At 46.0% G+C, this 13,748-nt stretch overlaps 1 protein-coding gene across 2 annotated transcripts in view; it reads left to right on the top strand.

Annotated features, from left to right (window-relative positions):
• The window catches only part of LOC110533591 (uncharacterized), an 80,103-nt gene that overhangs the window by 64,836 nt on the left and 1,519 nt on the right, over positions 1-13,748 (top strand). For both annotated transcript variants that reach the window (XM_090186284.1, XM_090186285.1), the window contains 6 exons: positions 6,806-6,889; positions 7,072-7,124; positions 13,048-13,110; positions 13,231-13,266; positions 13,373-13,417; positions 13,641-13,725. In XM_090186284.1, coding sequence (XP_090042410.1) covers positions 6,806-6,889; positions 7,072-7,124; positions 13,048-13,110; positions 13,231-13,266; positions 13,373-13,417; positions 13,641-13,725 — 366 coding nt within the window. The remainder of the gene's footprint in view (positions 1-6,805; positions 6,890-7,071; positions 7,125-13,047; positions 13,111-13,230; positions 13,267-13,372; positions 13,418-13,640; positions 13,726-13,748) is intronic.

The following is a 13,748-nucleotide window of genomic DNA, read 5'->3' as shown; positions in this document are numbered from 1 at the left end:
TCTGAAAGTGTTTCAGGAGTCTTGTGTGATTTTTGACCTCTTTCTTGCCAGGCTCAGGCTTCTTGCCTGCTAGGACATTTTGAAATATCCATTATTTAAGGTGTTACATCTGCCCCTGCCACGCCCTCTAGTTCTCCTCCTGTGTCTCCCTAACCTGCCGCCACTCCCCCAGTGCTCTCTCCCTCCCTCTCTCTGTGTGGGGGTATCTGATTGTGTGAGTGGAGACAGGTATGCTGGAGTCAAAGCAGATCCCCACCAGCTGCAACCTGTTCCATAATCAAGACCTCGACAAATACTCAGCCTTGCCACTTCCACGCTGCCAGATTGTAGCCTCTGCTCAGTCAGTCTACATTTCAAGCCATTTGTTCCTGCATAGATCTTGCTATTCCTGTGGTGCCTGTTTTTCCCCTAGCCTGACGCTGCTTTTCTCTCTGCTACAGTTCCGTCCTCTCTGACTCTGGTCCCTGTCACCAGTCCCTCGTCTCGTCAGTCCTGCTTCCCTACCCTGGATCCCCGCTCTACTGCTTCCTTGGATTCCGCTCTGGACCTGCTTACCCTGCCCCTACTCCCCTTGCCCCAGCTGCAGCCTCAGTTCCTGGTTCCCTGCTACCCGCCCGAGCTCCCCCTGGCCTGCACCCCATCTCCCCCCGCTTTTCAATAAATACATTGGTTACCTTATCCCTATCTCCTCGTCTGAGTCTGCACTTGGGTTCACCTGCTCCACCCCGCGTAACAGTACGTTCTGGCCAAAAGATATGAACCAACTTAGATCCTCTCCACCAAACCCTCGTTGGCCAAGACGCCCTGCTCGAGCAACATGACCAAGCCCTGAGAACCCTTCTGGAGCATGTCAGGGAGTTTTCATGGAGCCTTTCTGACCTGCAGGACCGAACCTTCACCCAGAGCTCACAACCAGCCCCTAGTCCTTCTCCTCCACCCCGTGAACCGTTTGTTCCAGCTTCCGATGGCAACCTCAGAACTTGCAGAGCTTTTTTGGTACAATATTCACTAGTATTTGAGCAACAGCCTTACTCTTGTGCTAGTGAACGGGCCAAGATTTCCTTCCTGATTGGCTGCCTCCGTGGAGCAGCATGTCCCTGGGCCACAGCGGTGTGGGAGAGACAGTCTCCCATCTGCTCCTCCTACTCCAGATTCACGGAGGAGATGAAGAGCCTTCGACCATCCTGTCAGCGGTAAGGATGCCGCTAAATGACTCCTGTCCCTCCATCAAGGCTCCCATAGTGTCGCTGAAACGGCGATCGAGTTTCACACCCTCGCCACTGAGAGCGGCTGGAATGAGTAGGCCCTTCAGGGAGCATTCCAGAACGCTCTCACTGAGACCATCAAGGACGAGTTGGTGTCCAGGGATGAGCCTGATGGACTCGATGAGCTCATCTCTCTCGCCATCCGCATCGACAACCATCTCCATGAGCGTCGGAAGGAGAGGGCAGGTAAGGTTGCATGACCCATAACAACATCTGCTTCATTGCCTTGTTCTACTTCCCCGACTGCCTCCCTTCCCAAGTCTCTTCCAGAACCTGAACCCATGCAGCTCGGCCGGGCCCGTCTCTCTCCGGAGGAGAGGCAGCTGTGAATCAGCACTTGGAGCTGCCTATACTGTGGCCAGGTTGGTCACTTTGTCTCCACCTGTTCCCTGCGTCCAGCAAAAGAGGTGGCTCAGCAGTAGTGGGGGATATACTGTTGAGCCAAATCACCATGGCCATCTACCCCCAGACCCCTGCTTAATGGCACCCTCGTGTGGCAGAGCCAAGCCTTTCCTCTGCCTGCTCTCATCGACTCGGGCTCCGACGAGAGTTTCCTAGACCATGGTGCCGTTACCCAGTTGGGCCTGCGCACTGTTCCACTCGATTCACTCCTCGATACCAACGCTCTCAACGGACAGCTCCTCGTCCATGTCTGGGAGAGAATCGTCCCTGTCATCCTGCATCTCTCTGGAAACCACCAGGAAAGGATCAGTTTCCACATAATTGACTGCCCTCAATCTCCCCTGATTCTTGGCCATCCATGGTTAAAGCTACATAACCCTCAGATCGACTGGATCGCCAGAATGGTAACCACTTGGAGTTCATTTTGTCACTCTAATTGTTTACATTCTGCCCTTGCCCCTGCCTTGTCTTTGCCCCAGTCCATTCCAGAACCTCCGGATCTGTCAACAGTTCCTCCTGAGTATCATGATCTACATGTAGCTCCTGTTTTCAGCAAGCACCACACCCTGTCGCTGCCTCCTCATTCGCCATACAACTGCCCCATTGACCTCCTGCCTGGAGCTACTCTCCCCAGTAACCGGTTGTATAACCTCTCTCGCCCCGAGCACGAGGCTATGGACTGGTTCCCTGGATGCAGGACTTATAAGGCTGGGTTACTGGAGCTGTGCATAGACTTTCGTGGGCTGAATAATATCACGGTGAAGAACAAGTATCCTTTGCCACTCATCAGTTGTGCTTTTTCCCCCCTCCATAGTTCCACGAGGTTCACCAAACTCAACCTCTGGAATGCCTACCATCTTGTCCACATCAGAGAGGGGGACGTTTAACACACCAGTTGGCCACTTTGAGTATTTGGTCATGCCTTTTGGTCTTACTAACGCCCCTGCTGTTTTCCAGAACCTAGTCAATGATGTGCTGAGGGATGTGATTGGATGCTTCATTTTTACTAAGGACCAAGAGGCTCACCAGCAACACGTTCTCCAGTGGCTGTGGGAGAATACGCTTTTTGTTAAAGCTAAGAAATGTGAGTTCCATGCTTTCTGTCTTTCCTGGGTTATATTATTGCGCAGGGGCAGTTATGTATGGACCCTGCCAAACTCATGGCAGTCAGTGGCCTGCGCCCTCAAACCTGAAGCAGCTACAGCGTTTCCTGGGGTTTGACCATTTTTACAGACGTTTCATCCGCAACTACAGCCGTTTGGCAGCCCCTCTCACCTCCACCTCTACTCCGTTCCTCGGGATCCCTGAGGCAGAGGCCTTTTCCCTAACGCCGCTTCACTTCCGCTTCGGTCCTCACTCAGCCAGACCCAGAACTCCAGTTCATCATGGAGGTGGACACCTCCAACACCGGGTAGATGCTGTTCTGTCTCAACATTCCCCCTCTGATCAGAAGCTCCACCCATGTGCATTATTTTCCCATAAGCTCTCACCTGCAGAGAATAATTTTGACATCGGTAACCGTGAACTCCTGGCAGTTAAGCAGGCTCTTTAGTTATGGCGTTACTGGCTGGAGGGCTCTGTACTCCCCTTCATCGTGTGGACAGACCACAAAAACCTGTCCAAAATCCAGACTGCCAAATGTCTGAACTCCCAGCAAGTGAGGTGTGCCTTGTTCTCTGGTAGATTCAATTTCACACTCACTTATCTCCCCAGTTCTAGGAATACCAAGCCTGACGCCCTCTCCCATCAGTTTACCGCCGACCACACTGGTTCAGAGCCAGATTCCATTGTGCCTCCATCTGCATCGTTGCCCCCGTCTCCTGGGAGATTGAGTTTCATATCCGCCAGGCTCAGCAAAACCAGCCTGACCCGGGTAACGGTCCTAGAAATGCTCCGTTTGTTCCTGATTCTGTTCGCTCTGATCTTCAGTGGACCCATTCTACCCATCTCACCTGTCACCCTGGTATGAACCGGAACCTTGCCTTCCTCCGTCAGCGCTTTTGGTGGCCCACCATGGAGAGAGATGCCCGGGAGTTTGTCTCAGCCTGCTGGGTCTATGCCCGGAACAAAACCTCCACTAGACCCACTTCCGGTGTGCTTCACCCCCTTCCCATACCCAGTCTCCCCTGGTCACACATAGCTCTGGACTTTGTCACTGGCCTTCCCCCATTAAACGGTAACCCACTCATCCTCACCATTATTGACAGATTTTCCAAAGCAGCTCACTTCATTCCCCTTTCCGAGCTCCTGTCCTCCAGGGAAACTGTGGACCTGCTGGTATCCCATGTGTTTCGTCTGCATGGCATTCCCACTGACATCATTTCTGACAGGGGACCCCAGTTTACATCTCAGGTATGGAGATCATTCTGTTCAGCTCTTGGTATCAATGTCAGTCTTCTGGATATCACCCCCAGACCAATGGCCAGACCAATAGCCAGACCGGATGGGCCAACCAGGAGATGGAGACTGCCCTGTGCTGCGTGACTTCTGCTAACCCTTCCTCCTGGAGTGCCCAGCTACCCTGGGTTGAAAATGCCCACAACACCCTCACCAACGCCTCATCAGGTATGTCACCTTTCGAGTGTGCTCTGGGTTACCAACCTCCCTTGTTCCCCGCCCAAGAGGTTGCGGTTCCCTCTGTCCATGACCAGAAGTGCCGTTGTCATCATACCTGGAGGAAGGCCCGGGCTGCTCTTCTCTGTGCCTCTGCCAGGACCCAGTCCCAAGCCAACCGTCGCCGTGCCTCAGCTCCAATCTACACTCCAGGCCAAAAGGTATGGTTCTCTTCTTGGGACCTGCCATTGAAAGTGGCATCGAATAAACTTTTGCCCCGATTCATTGGTCCCTTTGAGATTAACCGTGTCATTAACCCCTCTGCGGTGCGCCTGAAACTCTCAGGATCCATCCTACCTTCCATGTTTCCCTGATTTAAACCTGTCTGCTTCAGTCCTGTCTCCTCCTGCAGCAGCTCCTCCACCCCCTTAGCTCATCAATGTCCATCCTGCCTATACCGTCCGGCAGCTTCTGTACGTGCGCCGTCGGGGTTGCGGCTGGCAGTACCTGGTGGACTGTGCGGGATACGGGGCCTGAGGAGCGCTGCTGGGTTCCCCGCCGTCACATTCTAGACCATTCACTCTTACGGGATTTCCATAACTTACACCCAGATAAGCCTGGTCGGGCGTAGGGGGGGTGCTGTTACATCTGCCACGCCCTCTACACCTCATCCTATGTCTCCCTAACCTGCCGCCACTCCCCCAGTGGTCTCTCCCTCTCTCTGTGTGGGTGTATCTGACTGCGTGAGTGGAGACAGGTATGCTGGAGTCAAAGCAGATCCCCACCAGCTGCAACCTGTTCCATAATCAAGACCTCTACAAATGCTCAGCCCTGCCACTTCCACAGTCTACATTTCAAGCTGTTTGTTCCTTTTTTCCCTAGCCTGACGCTGCTTTTCTCTCTGCTACAGTTCCGTCCGCTCAGATTCTGGTCCCTGTCGCCAGTCCTTTATCTCGTCTGTCCTGCTTCCCTGCCCTGGACCCTCATTCTACTGCTTCCTTGGATTCCGCTCCGGACCTGCTTACCCTGCCCCTAATCCCCTTGCCGCAGCCTCAGTTCCTGCTACCCGCCCGAGCTCCCCCTGGCCTGCACCGCATCCCCCCCACTTTTCAATAAATACCTTAGTTACCTTATCCCTGTCTCCTCATCTGAGTCCACCCCACGTAACATCAGGGCCATCTGCCACACATATTGTATATCTGGAGACCTTGTTTCAATAGTAAATTACTGATAACGATCAATTGATAATATTGGGAGACATTACTCTCCCACCTATTTCCACAAGCCTCTTACACCTGGGGAACATTTTATGGAAGAAAGAAAAATATGTCATGACACCGTTAAAGCCAATTGACATGCAAAGTGTAGTCTCACCAGGTGTCCCATATCTGGGAAGTCCATCAGTGGAACAGCCCTCTCTCTGCCTGTTAAAATGCTCTATTCCTACACGAAGAACCCTCAATGGACAACAGGCAACCGGTCTGCCAATAGCTATAATATATGCTGAGCCCTCACAAGACCATGGAAAAAGTCATCTAGGTTTTATCATGTAGGTTTTATTGGATCCAAATACCCGATAATGTCTCCATTGCAAAAATACATATCTTATCAGTCAATAGTGAGTCCCCATAAACCATAAAGTTGATAATGATCGTTCAGACAGATTTCAGTTGACTGCTGTATGGATGATTAGAATGTTCCTGTAATGCTGGAGTGGCCTTATCACCTTGTTCCTGTAGTACTATTATCTGTAAGACATGTGAAGTCTAATAGTGAATAATGGTTCCATCTGGAAATAAATATGCACACTAGGGGAGGAGGGCAGTCAGTGGTGGTAATGTATGAGTGTTAGAGAGACAATGACCTCATATGAAACGAAACATATAGAATATGTAGGCCTTATTAATTCATGCTGTAACATTTAATAGAGGACTTTGGCTAAAATCTATGGACTGTAAAATTGTAAGTTGTAGAAGTCTATAGACATGTTCCATTGACCTCCATCTGAGGCATTTCCCAGTTTTGACCAGCAGAGGGCAAAATGCTCCCACTCGGATGTCATGGAAAGCTGTATATTATTAATGTGGTGGGCTGGCTTTGTTTAAACCTGGGCTCTGGCTGCAGTCTGCCTGCTGTAAATCAGACCCAATTTGTAACCTGTCAGCACAGCAGCCTGAGTCTGGAAACACTGGGCCGCCTCGGAGCCAGAAACTGCTCAATAAACGGCAAGGCGAGGTTGTCAAGTCAAACCTCAATGTTGCAGGTATTTTGAGGTTGGGAGGAGAAGTAGAGAGAGAGAGGCCTGTTTTAGTTGAGAGGTGTGTGTGTCAACCAATGACAATGATGGGTGTGGCACTATCTCACAACGCACCCACAGTGACAACCAACCAAGACAACCTATCATCTCCAATGTTTGACAATAATTCACAACCCAAAATACCAACAGAGCTACAGTATGTAAATATTGGAAGTACTCTTAACTCAAACTTGAAGATCATACATGCAGTACATACATGTAGTATGTCATTAGAGCACAGTGAGCACCTGTTGCACCTAACCCATGGCTGTTTTTGTTTTGGTTACAGATGAAGAAGCTGCACTCCATTCACAGAACAACCAAAGAGCTGTGACCGGTCCCCCAGGCCCCACCGGATCCCCTGGTCCCCCAGGTATAAACACTGACCCCCCCGCTGGCATGACCATGAAGTCATAATGATAATAGTGTCATAATGTTAGTTAGGGGAAAATAGAATACTACTTCCCCATATCAGCTAATCACCAAGTGGGACCTTTAAGTGGATATTGTCCGAATATTTTGGAAAACTATAATCTCCATTTTCCATCTCCTGAGGCCGTCCGGGACCTACAGGGCCTGCTGGAAACCCAGGTACCCCAGGGAGAAACGTATGTATAACATTGGACTTTCATGTGCATCCTGCAGCAGAATCCTAATTTGAGACTGTGGTGTCCTAAATTATAAGATCCCCTGATAAAGATTAGCAAAAAAGACTGTACAAAATAGAAAATACTGAGCTATATTGTATTATTGACTTTTTCCAAATTATGCCACATTACAGCTTTATTCTATAAGTGATTAAATAAAAAAAATCCTCATCAATCTACACACAATACCCCATAATACAAAGCGGAAACAGGTTTTTGTAAATGTTTGCAAATGTATTAAAACTAAAAAACAGATACCTTATTTACATAAGTATTCAGACACTTTGCTATGAAATTCGAAATTGAGCTCAGGTGCATCCTGTTTCTATTGATCATTCCTGAAATGTTTCTACAACTTGATTGGAGTCCACCTGTGGAAAATGTCTATATAAGGTCCCACAGTTGACAGTGCATGTTAGATTTTGATCTGAAGCCATTCTTGTGATTTTGCTATTGTAAATATTTGTAGGCTTATGTAGCCAAATTGTATCTATGATCGTATGCAATCATTTATGTTTTTTGAATGCTATTTTAATATATGAGAATTAACCAATGATATCAGGCCACACCCAGCCATGATTACAGACACCTGTGTTTGTCCTTTGACACTATATAAACTAGTCATCCCGCATTGTTTGTCATTATACCCTGATGAAGACAGCTTGTCTGTCGAAATGTTGGATATTAGGTTATTAAATTATTGCATCTGAGCTCCGAGTGTGCAGCTCTTCTTTAATATTTCAAGAGCAAAAACCAAGCCATGAGGTCGAAGAAATTGTCTGTAGAGCTCGGAGACAGGATTGTGTCGAGGCACAGATCTGGGGTAGGGTACCAAAACAATTATGCAGCATTTTAGGTCCCCAAGAACACAGCTCCCTCCATCATTCTGAAATGGAAGAAGTTTGGAACCACCAAGACTCTTCCTAGAGCTGGCCGCCCGGGCAAACTGAGCAATCGGGAGAGAAGGGCTTTGGTCAGGGAGTTGACCAAGACCACTCTGACAGAGCTCCAGAGTACTTCTGTGGAGATGGAGAACCTTCCAGAAGGACAACCATCTCTGCAGCAGACCACCAATCAGGCCTTTATGGTAGAGTGGCCAGACGGAAGCCACTCCTCAGTAAAAGGAACATTACAGCCCGATTGGAGTTTGACAAAAGACACCTAAAGGACTGAGAAACAAGATTCTCTGGTCTGATGAAACCATTGGCCTTGGCCTGAATGCCAAGTGTCACGTCTGGAGGAAACCTGGCACCATCCCTACGGTGAAGCATATTGGTGGCAGCATCATGCTTTGGGGATGTTTTTCAGCGGCAGGGACTGTGAGACTAGTCAGGATCGAGGGAAAGATGAACAGAGAAAAGTACAGAGATCCTTGATGAAAACCTGCTCCAGAGCGCTCAGGATCTCAGACTGGAGTGAAGGTTCACCTTCCAGCAGGACAACAACCCTAAACACACAGCAAAGACAATGCAGGAGTGGCTTCGGGACAAGTCTCTGAATGTGCTTGAGTGGCCCAGGCAGAGCTTAAACCCGATCAAACATCTCTGGAGAGACCTGAAAATAGCTGTTCAGTGACGCTCCCCATCCAACCTGACAGAGCCTGAGAGGATCTGCAGAGAAAATTGGGAGAAACTTCCCAAATACAGTGCCTTGCGAAAGTATTCGGCCCCCTTGAACTTTGCGACCTTTTGCCACATTTCAGGCTTCAAACATAAAGATATAAACTGTATTTTTTTGTGAAGAATCAACAACAATTGGAACACAATCATGAAGTGGAACAACATTTATTGGATATTTCAAATTTTTTTAACAAAAAAAAAACGGAAAAATTGGGTGTGCAAAATTATTCAGCCCCCTTAAGTTAATACTTTGTAGCGCCACCTTTTGCTGCGATTACAGCTGTAAGTCGCTTGGGGTATGTCTCTATCAGTTTTGCACATCGAGAGACTGAAATGTTTTCCCATTCCTCCTTGCAAAACAGCTCGAGCTCAGTGAGGTTGGATGGAGAGCATTTGTGAACAGCAGTTTTCAGTTCTTTCCACAGATTCTCGATTGGATTCAGGTCTGGACTTTGACTTGGCCATTCTAACACCTGGATATGTTTATTTTTGAACCATTCCATTGTAGATTTTGCTTTATGTTTTGGATCATTGTCTTGTTGGAAGACAAATCTCCGTCCCAGTCTCAGGTCTTTTGCAGACTCCATCAGGTTTTCTTCCAGAATGGTCCTGTATTTGGCTCCATCCATCTTCCCATCAATTTTAACCATCTTCCCTGTCCCTGCTGAAGAAAAGCAGGCCCAAACCATGATGCTGCCACCACCATGTTTGACAGTGGGGATGGTGTGTTCAGCTGTGTTGCTTTTACGCCAAACATAACGTTTTGCATTGTTGCCAAAAAGTTCAATTTTGGTTTCATCTGACCAGAGCACCTTCTTCCACATGTGTGTCTCCCAGGTGGCTTGTGGCAAACTTTAAACAACACTTTTTATGGATATCTTTAAGAAATGGCTTTCTTCTTGCCACTCTTCCATAAAAGCCAGATTTGTGCAATATACGACTGATTGTTGTCCTATGGACAGAGTCTCCCACCTCAGCTGTAGATCTCTGCAGTTCATCCAGAGTGATCATGGGCCTCTTGGCTGCATCTCTGATCAGTCTTCTCCTTGTATGAGCTGAAAGTTTAGAGGGACGGCCAGGTCTTGGTAGATTTGCAGTGGTCTGATACTCCTTCCATTTCAATATTATCGCTTGCACAGTGCTCCTTGGGATGTTTAAAGCTTGGGAAATCTTTTTGTATCCAAATCCGGCTTTAAACTTCTTCACAACAGTATCTCGGACCTGCCTGGTGTGTTCCTTGTTCTTCATGATGCTCTCTGCGCTTTTGACGGACCTCTGAGACTATCACAGTGCAGGTGCATTTATACGGAGACTTGATTACACACAGGTGGATTGTATTTATCATCATTAGTCATTTAGGTCAACATTGGATCATTCAGAGATCCTCACTGAACTTCTGGAGAGAGTTTGCTGCACTGAAAGTAAAGGGGCTGAATAATTTTGCACGCCCAATTTTTCAGTTCTTGATTTGTTAAAAAAGTTTGAAATATCCAATAAATGTCGTTCCACTTCATGATTGTGTCCCACTTGTTGTTGATTCTTCACAAAAAAATACAGTTTTATATCTTTATGTTTGAAGCCTGAAATGTGGCAAAAGGTCGCAAAGTTCAAGGGGGCCGAATACTTTTCGCAAGGCACTGTACATGTGTGCCAAACTTGTAGCGTCATACACAAGAAGACTCGAGGCTGTAATCCCTGCCAAAGGTGCTTCAACTAAGTATTGAGTAAAGGGCCTGAATACTTATATAAATGTGATTTTTTATTTTTATTTTTTTTCAATACATTTGCAAAAAAATCTAAAAACATGTTTTTCCTTTATCAATATGGGCTATTGTGTGTAGATTGATGAAAATTGTTTTAAAATGAATCCATTTTAGAATAAGGATTTGGAAAATAGTCAAGGGGACTGAATACTTTCTGAATATATTGTATAGCCTTCCGTATTTAGCTGCTATTTATCAACTTTGTAGTAAAAACTACACATCAAATAGCCTAATAATGAGGGGGAAAAGTAAGCAGAATTTGAACTCAGCAGGTTTTTTTCTGGCTAATAGCCTACACAAATGGGCTGCAATATTCAAGGTAAATTAAATCCAATTTGAGGGACTCCCCTGGTCTCCTGAAGTCCTCCTTGCTGCTTCTTTCTCTGTCTGTCTCTTTTTCTCTACTAAGTATTGCCAACTCCAACGTGGTCAAAGCATTTCATATTATTCTGTAGGTAAAGCCACGACACTCCATTTAGTATCATATGTTACGTTTCTTATGGTATGCATTAATTTGTGGATGTCCATCATCCATTACATAAGATATATTACGATTCCAAGAACACAGGATGAGATGTTACTATCTGTCAAGCACTTCCAAGAGTTCATGAACAGTGAGCCTAGTGAAATTTGGGGAGCGCATCGTCAGTAGTGTACCTTTGGTTCCTAGGGTGTTTCGGCCTTTCACACTATACACCCTCCCCAAAGGCGGCCAGCGACAGGGTGATCAATTCTACGCTTCCGTCCCATTCCCAATTAGTCATAGGAGTTGCCTTGTTGTTGATAGCTAACATCCGAATTACAATGAATTTAATGTTACAAATTACAATTCATATATGTTATGAATTACAATTTGTACATTATGTTACGAATTTCAATTCGTACAATATGTTACGGAATTTGCAAAACGTATGACATGTTACGAGTTCTAATTTGTTATGGCTAACGTTTTAGGTGGATAGGTTGCTAACGCTAACGTTAGCTAGTTGGCTAACATTAGCTAGGTTTGGGGTTAGGGTTCAGGTAAGGAGTTAGGTTAAAGTGTTATGATTAGGGTTTGGGGAAGGGTTAGCTAAAAGGGTTAGGGTTAGATAACATGCTAAGTTATTGCAAAGTAGCGAGTAGTTGCTAAAATGCTAAAGTTGTCTGTAATGAGAACCTTTGGGTTGCTAGATGTTCGCACCCTCCTTTCGTTTTTGCCTTAAGTGACCTAGTATCTTATATAACCAAACATAACATATCATACTCATTTCAGGGTCTCGGATTTACATTTATGTTACGGCTAGTCAACCCAGACTTTCCTGAGACATTGTGTATTAAACACTGAGTGTAAAAAACATTAGGAACACCTTCCTAATATTGAATTGCAACCCCTTTGCCCTCAGAACAGCCTCAATTCGTCAGGGCATGGACTCTACAAGGTGTCGAAAGCATTCCACAGGGATGCTGGTTGTGTCAAATTGGCTGGATGTCATTTGGGTGGTAGACCATTCTTTATACACATGGGAAACTGTTGAGTGTGAAAAACCCAGCAGCGTTGCAGTTCTTTACACCCTTAAATCAGTGCGCCTGGCACCTACTATCATACCCCGTTCAAAGACACTTAAATATTTTTTTTGCCCATTCACCCTCTGAATGGCACACATACACAATCCATGTCTCAATTGCCTCAAGGCTTAAAAATCTTTCTTTAACCTGTCTCCTCCCCTTAATCTAAAATGATTTAACAGGTGACATTAATAAGGGATCATAGCTTTCACCTGGACAATCTATGTCATGGAAAGAGCAGGTGTTCATAATGTTTTGTACACTAAGTGTATGTCCATTGCGCTGCACACAATTTAAACTTAGTCTTGTATGAAGCATGCCAAGATATACCAGCAATAATGGAATATTGCAACTAAAACTCAACTCAATATTGCACCTAAAACAACTAAATAACTACCTATGAAAAATTAGTCTCTCGGTTTTGAACACCTGAATAAGCTCCACTAATTACACGGGCACCGTTGTATTCTTGACCATGGCATTTGTTCACCGACATCCCCTTACTTTAAATCAGTAAATTTTTTAAGGCCTGAATCACTTTTTCAGTCACATTCCTAAAGCCCAAGAAACAAACTCTTAGCTTCCTAGTACATATGGAAATGAGAAAGATTTATGAATTACTTTTTGGAGGGTTACTGTCAAAATGATTTATTAAATAAATAAAAATTGACATTGATGACAGGTGCATGGGCTCCCAGAGCTGCAGGGATGTCTGGTACGCCAGTGGCTGTAGTATTGAAAACAGAGGATCTAATCATTTAGACCACTATCTTTTTGAGATGTTCTTCTTACTTGTTAAACACAATCTCTTTCTCTGAGCAATTTTATTAGTATCTCATGTTTAACAAAGGGTCCAATAATTCCGGAACCCACTGTATGTGTTTGTTATTTTTGTAAATCATACATTGATGTCAATGGGAGAATAGTGCAAGAAATTCTATCTCTGTGTTCCAGGCTGGTGTTGGTCCCTCAGGCAAGCCTGGGGATCGTGGGCTTAAAGGAGACTCCGGTGAAAGGGTGAGGTTTGGCTGCCTTTAAAGTGACCATCTTGAATAAAGATGACTCTAATTGATGGGAATTCCACACTATGTACAGTTTTTACATGACATCGCTCATACAGCGTCTGTCTCCTCACAGGGACCCCCAGGACTCAGGGGAGAACATGGCCAGCCAGTGAGTACACAGTGAGGATACAAAAGTTGACTGCTTTTAAACATATATACAAATTGTTATCTTTGCCAACCACCTGTGTTTTTTCCATTTGTGTTTCTGTTTTTAGGGTGTACCAGGGCCAAAGGGTGAGCCAGAAGATACCCAGGCTGAGGTGACCCTACACATTCCCTCTATATGATTTAATAGTCCACAGAGACACATTTGCAATACCTCAGTCTTGTGAAAAAGCAGTCATAATAGTAGCACAGTAGTAGTTATACAGTATACCGTAATTGTACTGCAATAAATGAATTAGACCTTAACATATAGTTCCTGATGGAAGCTGAATTTGAACTTGATAGCTGAACTTGATGTAGTGATGTGTTTCTGTCCAGGGGGAGGGGCTGCAGCAGCTGAGAGAGGCTCTGAAGATCCTGGCTGAGAGGGTTCTAATTCTGGAGCACATGATCGGCATTCACGGTGAGAGACACACACCCTTACTC

The sequence above is a fragment of the Oncorhynchus mykiss genome, chromosome 10 (assembly GCF_057628025.1).
Source record: "Oncorhynchus mykiss isolate SJ-2025 chromosome 10, ASM5762802v1, whole genome shotgun sequence".
Lineage (NCBI taxonomy): Eukaryota > Metazoa > Chordata > Actinopteri > Salmoniformes > Salmonidae > Oncorhynchus > Oncorhynchus mykiss.
The sequence above is the reverse complement of the archived record's forward strand: the minus strand, read 5'-3'. Positions and strand labels throughout refer to the sequence as shown.